This window comes from Babylonia areolata, chromosome 5 (assembly GCF_041734735.1).
Source record: "Babylonia areolata isolate BAREFJ2019XMU chromosome 5, ASM4173473v1, whole genome shotgun sequence".
Classification (NCBI taxonomy): domain Eukaryota; kingdom Metazoa; phylum Mollusca; class Gastropoda; order Neogastropoda; family Buccinidae; genus Babylonia; species Babylonia areolata.
Genome location: NC_134880.1, coordinates 36,867,230 through 36,880,802, shown reverse-complemented (window position 1 = coordinate 36,880,802; position 13,573 = coordinate 36,867,230). Strand labels below are relative to the sequence as shown.

At 43.8% G+C, this 13,573-nt stretch overlaps 1 protein-coding gene across 1 annotated transcript in view; it reads right to left on the bottom strand.

Moving 5' to 3' along the window:
• LOC143282265 (beta-1,4-galactosyltransferase 2-like) overlaps nucleotides 1–13,573 on the bottom strand; it is a 75,936-nt gene that overhangs the window by 7,685 nt on the left and 54,678 nt on the right. Inside the window, exons 4-6 of the mRNA XM_076587865.1 lie at nucleotides 11,048–11,170; nucleotides 7,405–7,509; nucleotides 2,906–3,050 (exon numbers count right to left, since the gene is read on the bottom strand). Of these exons, the coding sequence (XP_076443980.1) occupies nucleotides 2,906–3,050; nucleotides 7,405–7,509; nucleotides 11,048–11,170 (373 nt within the window). The remainder of the gene's footprint in view (nucleotides 1–2,905; nucleotides 3,051–7,404; nucleotides 7,510–11,047; nucleotides 11,171–13,573) is intronic.

The following is a 13,573-nucleotide window of genomic DNA, read 5'->3' as shown; positions in this document are numbered from 1 at the left end:
TTTTTTTCAACTGATATAACCTCGAAGCAATGGTTTTGGTTAGACTTTCTATGTGTTTTGATCAAGATTGGTTATTGTCGATCGTTATTCCCAGAACCTTATGATTAACAACTTCTTTAATTTTTACGTCGGCAACATAAACGACAGGTAAATTTTCAGTTAGTTTTTGACGTTTTTGCCTAGTGGTTATTATCATGACACCATCAGAAGACAGTATCAGTAGACACCATCAACAGACACCATCAGTAGACACCATCATTAAACACCATCAAGACACCATCAGGACACGAAGACACCATCAGCAGACACCATCAGCAGACACCATCATTAAACACCATCAAGACACCATCAGGACACGAAGACACCATCAGCAGACACCATCAGCAGACACCATCAAGACACTATCAGTAGACACCATCAATAGACACTATCATTAGACATCATCAGCAGATACCATCAAGACACAATCAAGACACCATCAGTAGACACCATCAGCAGATACCATCAAGACTCAATCAGCAGACACCATCAGCAGACACCATTAAGACACCATCAGTAGATACCATTAGGACACCATCAGTAGACACCATCAGTTGACACCATCAGCAGACAACATCAGTAGACACCATCAGTTGACACCATCAGCAGACGCCATCAGTAGACACCATCAGTTGACACCATCAGCAGACACCATCAGTAGACACCATCAGTTGACACCATCCGCAGACACCATCAGTTGACACCATCAGCAGACATCAGTTGACACCATCAGCAGACACCATCAGTAGACACCATCAGCTGACACCATCAGCAGACACCATCAGTTGACACCATCAGGTGACACCATCAGCAGACACCATCAGTAGACACCATCAGTTGACACCATCAGCAGACACCATCACTTGACACCATCAGTTGACACCATCAGCAGACACCATCAGTAGACATCAGTTGACACCATCAGCAGACACCATCAGCAGATACCATTAGGACACCATCAAGACACTATCAGCAGACACCATCAGCAGACACCATTAGGACACCATCAGTAGACATCAGTTGACACCATCAGTAGACACCATCAGTAGACATCAGTTGACACCATCAGTAGACACCATCAGCAGACACCATCAGTAGACACCATCAGCAGACACCATTAGGACACCATCAGTTGACACCATCAGTTGATACCATCAGTTGACACCATCAGCAGACACCATCAGTAGACATCGGTTGACACCATCATCAGACACCATCAGCAGACAACATCAGTAGACATCAGTTGACACCATCAGCAGACGCCATCATCAGACACCATCAGCAGATACCATTAGGACACCATCAAGACACTATCAGCAGACACCATCAGCAAACACCATTAGGACACCATCAGTAGACATCAATTGACACCATCAGTAGACACCATCAGTAGACATCAGTTGACACCATCAGCAGACACCATCAGCAGACACCATCAGTAGACACCATTAGGACACCATCAGTTGACACCATCAGTAGACACCATCAAGACACCATCAGCGGACACGATCAGTAGACACCATCAGCAGACACCATCAAGACACCATCAGCAGACACCATCAGTAGACACCATCAAGACACCATCAGCAGACACCATCAGCTGACACCATCAGCAGACACCATCAGCTGACACCATCAGCAGACACCATCAAGACACCATCAGTAGACACCGTCAGTAGACACTATCATCACACACCATCAGCAGATACCATCAAGACAGAATCAAGACACCATAAGTAGACACCATCAATAGACACCATCAAGACACCATCAGCAGATACCATTAGGACACCATCAAGACACCGACACCATCAGCAGACACCATCAAGACACCATCAGTAGACACCGTCAGTAGACACTATCATCACACACCATCAGCAGATACCATCAAGACACAATCAAGACACCATAAGTAGACACCATCAATAGACACCATCAAGACACCATCAGCAGATACCATTAGGACACCATCAAGACACCGACACCATCAGCAGACACCATGAGGACACCATCCACCTTTGGCAGACTCAACAACAGGCTGTAGAACAACAAAGGCATCAGGCTCAGCACCAAAATCAAAACCTACAGAGCTGTTGTGTTGACCACCTTGTTGTACTGCTGTGAAACATGAACGACGTATCGCCGTCACATTCAACAACTTGAGCAGTTTCAGAGATGCCTACGAAAGATCCTCGGCATAAAGTGGCAAGACAGGGTCTCCAACCTCCCGGTACTAGAGAGGAGCGGCCTGCCCAGCATCAAAAGCCTGCTGATCCAGTGCCAGCTACGCTGGACAGGACACGTTGTCCGCATGACAGACAGCAGGATCCCGAAGATGCTTTTGTATGGCCAGCTGAAGGAAGGCCACCGTGAACTTGGAAGACCCTGCAAGCGCTTCAAGGACACCTTGAAGACAAACCTCAAAGCCCGTGACATAGAAATCGCTTCCTGGGAAACTGATGCCCCTGACCGCTCTCGCTGGAGGATGCTGTGCTCGAGTGGCATAAAGACGTTTGAAAACAAGAGAACGCTGACCATTAAGGAGAAGCGTGAGCAAAGGAAGCAGGGCGCACCTTCTGGAGACGTTTTCTCTTGCAACACCTGTGGGAAGTGCTGCGCATCCAGAATCGGCCTCGTCTCCCATATGAGGACACACACCGACAGATAAGCCTGCCTGCCTACTCATCCGTCGGACCGACGGGAGACTCCATCATAACTTGCTTCAAAAAGTCTTGCTTAAAAATAAAAAAATTAAAAAAAAAAAAAAAAAAATTACGAAACTACAAGTGTGTTTTGGATCAAGCTGTCCTTTCCTCCATTAGATTCTCCATTCAAATCTTTGAGTGAAAGCATTGCAACCTCTTACCTGAATCACCTGCGTTTCGTTGACAGTCACTTTAATCCAGGTGTAGAGTGGGTGGAGGAGGACCCAGTCTTTCTGACACACCGTCTGTCGATAGCCGTCACTGGACATCCATGAGGTTGTTCCCTTTCGTTTTCTAAGCAGCTGTCTGTAGGCACATGGTTACGGAACATTGCGTGTTGCACTTTCGATCTGAATTGATTAAAATGTAACCATACTGATTACGAACATTCTGCTCGAGGGAGTATGTGTACTAAAGAGGACGTACATCGATACGTGTGCCTGTTTCCTTAACACTTTGCCGATGCCTTCGAAGATATACTGATCATTTTGAGTGAATGTTTATGTTGATGTGAAGACCATGTGTGAGTGTGATATGAAGACTATATGTGTGATATGACGACTATATGTGTGATATGAAGACTATACGTGTGATATGAAGATTATGTACGAGTGTGATATGAAGACTATGTATGAGTGACTGTATGAGTGTGATATGAAGACTATGTATGAGTGTGATGTGTAGACCACGTATGAGTGTGGTATGTAGAATATGTATGGGTGTGATGTGTGGATTGTCTATGAGTGTGATGTGTGGGCCATGTGTGTGTGTGTATGTAAACCACGTAAGAGTGTGATATGTAGACCTTGTATGGGTGTGATTTCAAGACCACGTGTGGGTGTGATGTGTGACGAAGTATGAGTCTTCATATCGAAAGCAGAATGGAGGAAGTCATCTACAAGACCGAGAAGTATGCTAGTCTAGCTAGCAGCTTGAGAGAATCTGGCTTCCAAACCAAAGTCCGCACCACAGAGATTGGTGCAAGAGGGTTTGTGAGCGCATCTGCCTACAGCCTCATGAAACAGCTGTCGATTTCTGGCAGAGAGAGGACATGGGCTCTCAAGGCAATGACAGATGCAGCTGGATCTGGTCGAGGAGAAATGAAACTAAACTTCATAAGCGTTAGATTTCCCTACTCAAATTAAATTAGCTAAGTGGTTGAAACGTCTGCCAGAAAAAAGTGACTCAGTCCTGAAGTGGCGACCACCCTGGAGGCGCGGTTTCGAACTTGCTGAGGACCAGGGGAAAAAAGAAGAAAAAAAAAGGCGGCAATACAAGGGCAACCAGGAGTCATGACCCGGGTGCGGCCCGGCCCCCTCATAGTGTAAGGAGTTAAGGGCCGAAACACTTGGCTGAGGGGGGTTTCTTCCCTGAAGACCTTGTACTGTCCAGCTCTCCCTAGAGTTTCTTATCACTGACCATGTGTGAATGTGTATGTAAAACACGAATGAGCGTGACGTGTGGACTACGTACAAGAGTGATATGAAGACCATCTGCGTGTGTGATATGAAGACCATGTTTAGGCATGTGTGAGTTATGACTGTGATATGTAACCCACGTATGAGTTATCCATGTACAAAAAGGAACATGAAGGAGACTGGGCAGCTCAGTTCAGTCACTCAAAAAGGCGTCACTGCATTCGGATAATCAATATACGCTACACCACATCTGCTAAGCATAAACTGGACTACTATGGAGTGCTGAAGAACACCCTTCAGTGGATCTTCGCTTTTCTCAGCACTAGCAACAGGTGATTCTAGAGGGCAGCATATCGACGCCGGTCATCTGAGGAGTCCCGCACGGCACAGTCCTGGGTCCTCTCCTCTTTCTCACCTCCATAAACGTTTAGTCTGATCAAACCCTGATCTCCTATGGTGTGCCACAAGGCTCTGTCCTGGGCCTCGTTCTGTACACTGCTCCTCTTTCTGATGTCATTTCTGGCCATTCCCTTCTTCACCACTCTTTTGCTGATGATGCTCAGCTACAAAAGTCTGCAGAACCAAATAAGTACACAGTCTGACTCTGTCAATGCAGGATTATATTCTCGACGTCAAATCCTGGATGGAATTCAACAAACTAAAGTTAAATGATGACGAAACTGAAGCTATGACTATTTCCTCTTTAAGAATGTCCAAATCTACTTCTCCTGCCTTTAGTGTAGTTGGCGATGCCACAGTTTAGTTTCCTAAATCAGCAAGGAACCTTGATTCATTCTTGCCTTAAACCTCAGCATGCACGCTCAGATAGTAAATCTGATACGCTTAGTCAGTTGTGAACTTCGTCGCATCAACTCTATTCGTCAGTACCTTTCTGTTGAAGTTACAAAAACTCTTATGTCTGCTTTTGTGCGGTCACGAATCAACTACTATAATTCTCTTCTCATAGACTGTACACATGATCTTCAGCGAATTCAAAAACTTCAAAACACTGCTGTCAGTCTGACTCTCAGAGTTCCACGTACTGATCACATTTCTCCCCAGCTTCGCACTCTACATTGGCTCCCCTTTGAAGCCAATTATAATTAGATACAAAGTTGCGTATCTCTGCTATTCTGCTTTCCACTCCACAGGACCTACATATCTTTCTGACCTTATCAGCGTTTACACTCCCTCAAATACCCGCTCTTCCCCTGACTGTTACCTTTTGAAACTTCCTCGTGTCAATACAAGAACCTTTGGTGAACGTTCTTTCTTCTTTGCTACTCCTCACATCTGGAACAACCTCCATCATATCCACGCATCTGATTCTATCTCTGCTTTTCGCTCATCACTATGACCTCATCTTTTTAAAACCTATCTATAAGCATTCTCAGCTTCCTTTTTCTGCAACACCACCCATGTCAGCTCAATTTGGATGCATGGAGAGTGGGAAAGGGAGTGTGTGTGTGTGTGTGGGGGGGGGGGGGGGGGGTTGGCGAGGGGGGAGAAAGAGTGGTCATGAATGATTTGTAATTTGTAATATTTGTCTTTCATGTAAACCGCCCTGAGCTCTTAGAAAGGGTACTATACAAACGTACATCGCTATTATTATCATCACAAACGACCACCCCGATGGCGACAGGTCCAGCACTGCCAAACTCTTTGCTAACGACTGTCTCCTCCTCAAAGGAATCCCCTCCCCACAAGATTGCCTCCAACTACAGCACAACGTATCGACTGTGACACACTGGGAATCAACCTGGCCAATGAGCTTCAACCCCAGCAATGCAACGGCATCTAAATCTCCCCAAGCAAGAAGAAAGCTGTAACACCAGCTGCGTACAGCCTACATGGGCAGACACTGGAAACAGCATCCAGAAAATACCTCGGTGTGACCATCACAGGTGACCTGTCCCGGGGAAAACAAATGCCATCACAGTCAACAAGAGCAACAGACCTGTGGGTTTCCTGAGGTGGAACTTCAACGAATGCTCCACCAGCGTGCAGTCAGCGACGTACCAGACCATGGTCAGATCGGTTTTACAGTGCACATCCACTGTCTGGGACCTGACCTGTCACAAAGACGTCGCCGCGCTTGAGGACGTGCAACGCAGAGCTGCCTGCTATGCCTTCAACAACCACAGCGATCGGACACCAGGCTATGTGACCAGCATGCTTAGCACGCTGTAGTGGGAGCCCTGACAGAAAGGAGACAACACAACCGCCTCGCCATGCTTTTCAAGATCGATAACAGCATGGTCGATATTGCTTCGTCTCTCTTCCACACCAAAGGGGAAAGCCGGACAAGGGGAGCACGAAGACTGTTCCAGGAACGTGCCACTCACGCAGCCCTCTGCAATAGCTTCTTCCCTAGAACCCTGCGCCAGTGGAACAACCTGCCTCCCAGCCTCACAGACACTCCGTGGAGCCCTTCCAGGCCGGTCTGGGTCAGCATCCTGGCTCATCTAAACTGACCAGCAGCACTATGTTTACATGGTTTTAACCTTTTAAACCAAGTCTGAGTTACGGGACACCCACTCATCATACCCAGTTAGCTCAGCAGACTCCACTGGACAACACACGTTCATCACAACCCAGTCCAAGCCTGGGAACGAAGAAGAAGAAGAAGAATGCTCTGCAACGTAACAATGCACTGTGCATGTCCAGAGACAGACCTGAGTTTCACGCTCAGAATTTTACACATACAATCCACTATAAAATAGTGCCGTTGTGTCGAGTTTCCCCCCTTATCCAGAACGTAACAGCTATTTCACCCTGAAGGACTGGACTTCGAAGATTCCGGACAACGCGTTGTTAGAATTCAGACATTGCGTCAAACTGTACTGTCGGGGATATTGGTTTGCTGGGTACTCACGTTTGTTCTGTAACTGTGTTGTTGGGGATATCTGGTTCGTTGGGTACTCACGTTTGTTCTGTAACTGTGCTGTTGGGGATATCTGGTTCGGTTCGTTAGGTACTCACGTTTGTTCTGTAACTGTGCTGTTGGGGATATCTGGTTCGTTGGGTACTCACGTTTGTTCTGTAACTGTGCTGTTGGGGATATCTGGTTCGTTGGGTACTCACGTTTGTTCTGTAACTGTGATGTTGGGGATATCTGGTTCGTTGGGTACTCACGTTTGTTATGTAACTGTGCTGTAGGGGATATCTGGTTCGTTGGGTACTCACGTTTGTTCTGTAACTGTGCTGTAGGGGATATCTGGTTCGGTTCGTTGGGTACTCACGTTTGTTTAGTCACTTCGTTGCCTTTGTCCTGGGGATGGAGGATCATGTGATACAGAGCAATTTTGACGGGCGGGCGGGAGACACTGTATCCAATTTTTGTCAACCTGCACACACACATACGCGCATGCGCACACACACACACACACAAACACTGTTTAAACAGGCATTCAAATGCAACTATAACAGCAAGAATGCGTACATGTACACCTGAACCTGCAACACATGCACATACACATGCAAGAGTATACGAACACTTGTCAGTTATTAACCAAATATATGAATAATATCCTATCATTTTTATCAAATGTGCTTTGTTATTATGAAAGATAATTCTACATACAAAACAGTCATGTAGCTGGAAGTAGGAAAGATGTCTTGGTGGTAGACATACACTGTTGAGACAATTTGAGTAGGAAAACGGATAAAACAAACCAACAAACAAACTTTTATGAAAGTCGACCTCCTTCATCACCCTTACCCTACACGTCATATTGCATTTGCGAGTTGAAATGGGACCAGTTGGTGGCCGAGTTGAAGTTGGTGGCCGAGTTGAAATGGGACCAGTTGGTGGCCGAGTTGAAATGGAACCAGTTGGTGGCCGAGTTGAAATTGGACCAGTTGGTGGCCGAGTTGAAATGCGACCAGTTGGTGGCCGAGTTGAAATTGGACCAGTTGGTGGCCGAGTTGAAATTGGACCAGTTGGTGGCCGAGTGGTGGCCGAGTTGAAATTGGACCAGTTGGTGGCCGAGTTGAAATTGGACCAGCTGGTGGCTGAGTTGAAATTGGACCAGTTGGTGGCCGAGTTGAAATGCGACCAGTTGGTGGCCGAGTTGAAATTGGACCAGTTGGTGGCCGAGTTGAAATTGGACCAGCTGGTGGCTGAGTTGAAATTGGACCAGTTGGTGGCCGAGTTGAAATGCGACCAGTTGGTGGCCGAGTTGAAATGCGAAATGGGATCAGTTGGTGACCTGGTTGTAGTACTTTCTGTAGACTAAAGATGTTTACACTAAGCACTATACCCAATACAGCTGTCGACTGTGTGGTGAAATATTTACAAAACGATTCCAACACGGTAAAAACGTAAAAACGAAAACCACTGAAGGCTGAGGGAAGGAAACAATGGGTTGGGAGAGGAATTACCAACAGGCTGACTGACATCAGTCCTGTTTTGTGGTGGACCGTCAGATTCCTAGACATTGGCCAAATACTGACAGCTTCTTTCGCATCCTCCCAAAGCGAAGTCGAGGCCTAGTGGTGATATGTATTGTTTGGCATACACTGAAGTGTTTTTGTTTCACTTTCTTTCAGAAATTTACTCTTTTTTTCTCAATCGTTTCAGTGTTTTCTTCAAGCGGTAACTTGGTGGATAGTATTACACACAAGAATGATTATGTGAGGGGGTTGGGGGGGGGGGGGAGAGACAAGGGGGAGAAGGAGGGCACAAGGGGGGATTCGGAAATCCTCAGCGCCAGCGCGTGTGCTGTATGTTTAGGCGTTGGGAGATGGGGAAATGTGAGGGAGGGGGGGGGGGGGGGGGGGGACGTTCGGCTAGGTCTCCGCGTAGGGGTGGGGGTAGGGGAGAGCGAGCGAGCGAGTGAGAGAGAGAGAGAGAGACGCTTTGATGTTTTACTGTCATTGACTGTCCAGTCCTTGTGAAGGGGGGAGGGGGGGGGGGGACAATGCATTATCAGGAGACATAAGATCAAACAAAGACACATAATATAAATCAACATTCTCATCACACACACACACAAATAATGCATATACCGAAAATGGGACAAACATAAATCAACTGATCACTTCGGTCAGCTCGACCATCCAAAATGAATAAATATTTTTGCATACACATGCACACAATTATGTGTATCTATCAAATTATCATCAATAATATGTCCAATAATAGTTTTTTTTCCTCCATAAATGAATAAAAGCAGTCACGGCGTAATTTGTAAGATTGCTTTTTGTTTTGCCTTACTCATATTTGTACATCTAAACTTCTGTTTATCATTTTCTTTCTAAAATCCCATGCTTCTGAAATATATTTAGGAAATGATTTTATGATGTCTTCATCGTTCGGCCTGAGCAGCATTGTCATATCTTCTCTTTTTACTACATCCTTTTCATAAAGAATACATTTTTTTACGAATAAAATCATAAGATTTGCACTGAAACACAAAATGGTTTTCATCATGAGTAGCTGAGTTTCATATTGGACAGGGAGACTGTTACTGTGCCAATTTCAAACCATCTTTTATTGGCATTTAAGCCAAGTGTTCTTAGTCTAAATTTGGCTAGGTTTGTTCTGTGCCACCTGTTTGATATCATAATAATTTTTTTCTGTTTGGAATATACTTTTAAATGAAAAGAACCAAGTACATTTTTCTTTGCATTCCATTTGTGCATGCCAGTTTTGTTTGTATGATGCAATCAGTCTATCTTTAAGTTTTTAAGTTCAGAAATAAATCCATTTTCATACCCTACGCCCTGGCACAACCACACAATTCCAAATCCATTTTCTATTAATGCCTTCTTAACAAAGTATGCCCAGTTTTGCTTCCCTACTTCCTCCAATACCAACATCATTTCATAGGTTTTGTCTACATAGCTTGATACTGGTAAACGTGTTACCTTAATCCAGTATTTAATACATTTTACAAATGTTCTTAAATGTAGTGGGTATCTGTCTGTCTCCCCATATAGAATCTTATTTGATGAATGAAGTGGAACACAAAGGAAACGCTTAATAGCAAATGTGTGTACTTTTTCTATATCCTTATTGTTGTTAAGACCCCAAACTTCTGCCCCGTAAGTCAGCATAGGCTCAATCTGCGTATCAAACAATCTCCAAAATATACAAAGATCAATGCAATTTAACTTTCTAAGCGATCTGATTATTTCTATGACACCCTTCTTCCCTTTTCTATATGATTCCTCTCAAGCATGCTTCAAACTTAGTTTCGTTGTAAAATAAAGTCCTAAGTATTTGTAAGAGTTTGTTACCTTTACATCTACATTTCCACAAAACCATTTCTCATGAGCAGAAAGATGCCCTCCCATTCGGAATACTATTACATTTGTTTTATCCAGATTAACTGACAGGCACAATCGATCAGCTTCCTGTTTTAACACATTTATTTGATTTTGTAATCCAGTGACTGTATCTGACAGAAGAATAACATCATCTGCAAATAATAATTGAAAACATTCTATTGCTCCTGGGATCATTTGAATGCCATGTTTACCTTTCTGTGACAGTTCCACTGCTAATTCGTTTATAAAAAATGAAAACATCAGGGGACTAAGCAGACAACCTTGTTTTACTCCACGTGAGCATTCAAAATAATCAGAATAAGTACTTTTATCACGTACGCAAGCCAATACTGAATCATACACACTTCTAACAGCTTTATACAATTTCCCATTAATGCCATTTTTACGTAATACATCCCACAATACATTTCTATTTACAGAATCAAAAGCCTTCCTGAAATCAACAAATGCTACATACAGTTTAGTGTTTTTCAGTAAGTATTCAGTAATACTTACTGGGGGAGAGAGAGAGAGAGAGAGAGAGAGAGAGAGAGAGAGAGAGAGAGAGAGAGAGAGAGAGAGAGAGAGAGAGAGAAGGAAGGAAAAACAAACCTCCAATACAAGTCATCGTCCTCAAATCCCCATCCGAAGTAGGAGTTGGAGTAACCATTGACCGCTTCCACCTGTGCTCGTGTCAAGGCAGCCACACCTCCAACAGTCCTCTGGGACCTCAACCTGTGACACACATCACATCACTGTATACAGTCCTCTGTCCTCAACCTGTGACACACATCACATCACTGTATACAGTCCTCTGTCCTCAACCTGTGACACACATCACATCACTGTATACAGTCCTCTGTCCTCAACCTGTGACACACATCACATCATCACTGTATACAGTCCTCTGTCCTCAGCCTGCGACACATCACATCACTGTATACAGTCCTCTGGGTCCTCAACCTGTGACACACATCACTTCACTGTGTACAGTCGTCTCTACTCTTCTGTAATTTCCTCTTCCTCCTCCTCCTCCTCCTTCTTCTTCAACTTGAGCCATTATTCAAACAAAGTATTTGGAAAATGCTATTCTTTGTCACCAGAACAACCATCATTCCACAATGCTTACCAACATACCACACACCCCTTCCCCGTTAAATCTGTACCACTCTTCAACCCTTCTTTACAACGAGACCAATTCCCAGCTCTCAGACCTCACCCCCTTGATACAATCTCTTGTGTCATAAATAATTAGATGACTGATGATCAACTCAGATCGTACATGACGTTGTGGTGACATCACTTCCTCCACCCCTCACCCCCACCTCCCCTGCAAGCTGTCATCGCCATAGATATTCCAGTTTGCATCATTGACGTTCCCAGAGACATGCCTTTGCGTCAAATCAACGCTGACATACAAGCTCTCTCTCTCTCTCTCATCATGAATTATTCAGCACTATCCCTTCGTAGAACTGCATGTCGAAAATCTAAGTAGTATTTGACTCACTTGTGTAAACAAAGTGAGTCTATGTTTTAACCCGGTGTTCGGTTGTCTGTGTGTGTGTGTCTGTGTGTCCGTGGTAAACTTTAACATTGCCATTTTCTCTGCAAATGCTTTGTCAGTTGACACCAAATTAGGCATAAAAATAGGAAAAATCCAGTTCTTTCCAGTCATCTTGTTTAAAACAATATTGCACCTCTGGGATGGGCACAAACAAAATAAAAAAAGGAAGCCTAATTATATGCAAACTGCATTTACTGTTATATTTATATTTTTTGTAATCTCTAAACTTGGCACTTTGATCTGATATTCTGACCCAACAACAAGAGCATTCATTATTTTCATTTTTTGTTCGAACAGGAACTTCTTTTGCTAAGCATGGAAGTTTTATTTATTTTGCAAACGTTTTGGTGCAGATAGTAAAAATGGGAAATTAATCTGTACTTATGCCGGGGACTTAATTTGCTTTAAACTGATCTTTCTCATCTTAAACATTACATTTTGAAATTATACTCAGTACATAAAAAGCTTTTGTATTTTACTCTCAGTGTACAGGGCTTTCACTAAGTTCGCCCAAGTGGTCTTTTTCGGAAAATACTAAAATCAATACGACGAGTGGACTTTATAGATCTGTTGGCTGAGCCCTGAAGTTCATGGGCAAAAATTAATGATTGGGTACACATATTTATACACATTCAAAGCGCGTGCTCATATTCAGTCTTGCGAACGCGAACGACGCCATTTTGTTTCAAGTTGTTGACCTGCCCGTTCAATCCTATATTCCGGCAATTGACATTACACGATAACATGTGATGGAAAGTTGGAGAAGGAGACCGTTAATATTTATTCAGAGAAAGTTTTGTGAACGCCTCATCACTTACTGGATTATGCCCGAAACTGCCATAAAATTATCCACAGTATCAGTCGGAATTCACAGTTAAAAATTGTACACCATGCGAGTTAATACCCTTGAATTGATGAAGCAAAAAAAATTCCAGTCTTGACTTTTCTCAAAATGAAGTCCTTTTCACTTCATACGACGTTTAGAAGTACTTGTACTTGGCTCTACATGTTCTTAGTTTAAAAAAATACTCAATTTTCATATCAACTTTAAAACTATAAAACTGGAATGAACATAAAAGAGAAATTGAATCGACCGTGTCAACTGGTGTAACTAAACTTGTACATCTATCTAGATCCAGAGAAAACGGCTAGGCTAAATGTTGCAGTGTGATTGCGGCGATAGCCACGTCTTCTTTACCGCGGACTTAAAAATAATTTTTTATTGTCGTTAAAGATTTTTTGAATGCCCAAGATACACCAGAATGATATGATTTGAACAGCGTTCTCACTGCGAATACTGCAATCGATTTATCGCCCTTTAAAAAAGCATGTTTAAATTAAATATTATATTTTTGAACGTCAGTATAGGAGGCACGATAGTGCAATGGATAAAGCTGGAAATCCATAGGCACGGAAACTGAACGGCAGCGGGACGGTACAGATCGCTCAAAACAGAAATGTCATTGTCTGAATCCATTAGTACGGAACGGCAGCTGGACGGCACCGGCAGTTCTGCGGTACCGCAGCGGCACTTTTTTAATCGGACACAGGAGCGATTCTGCCGCTGCCGCAGA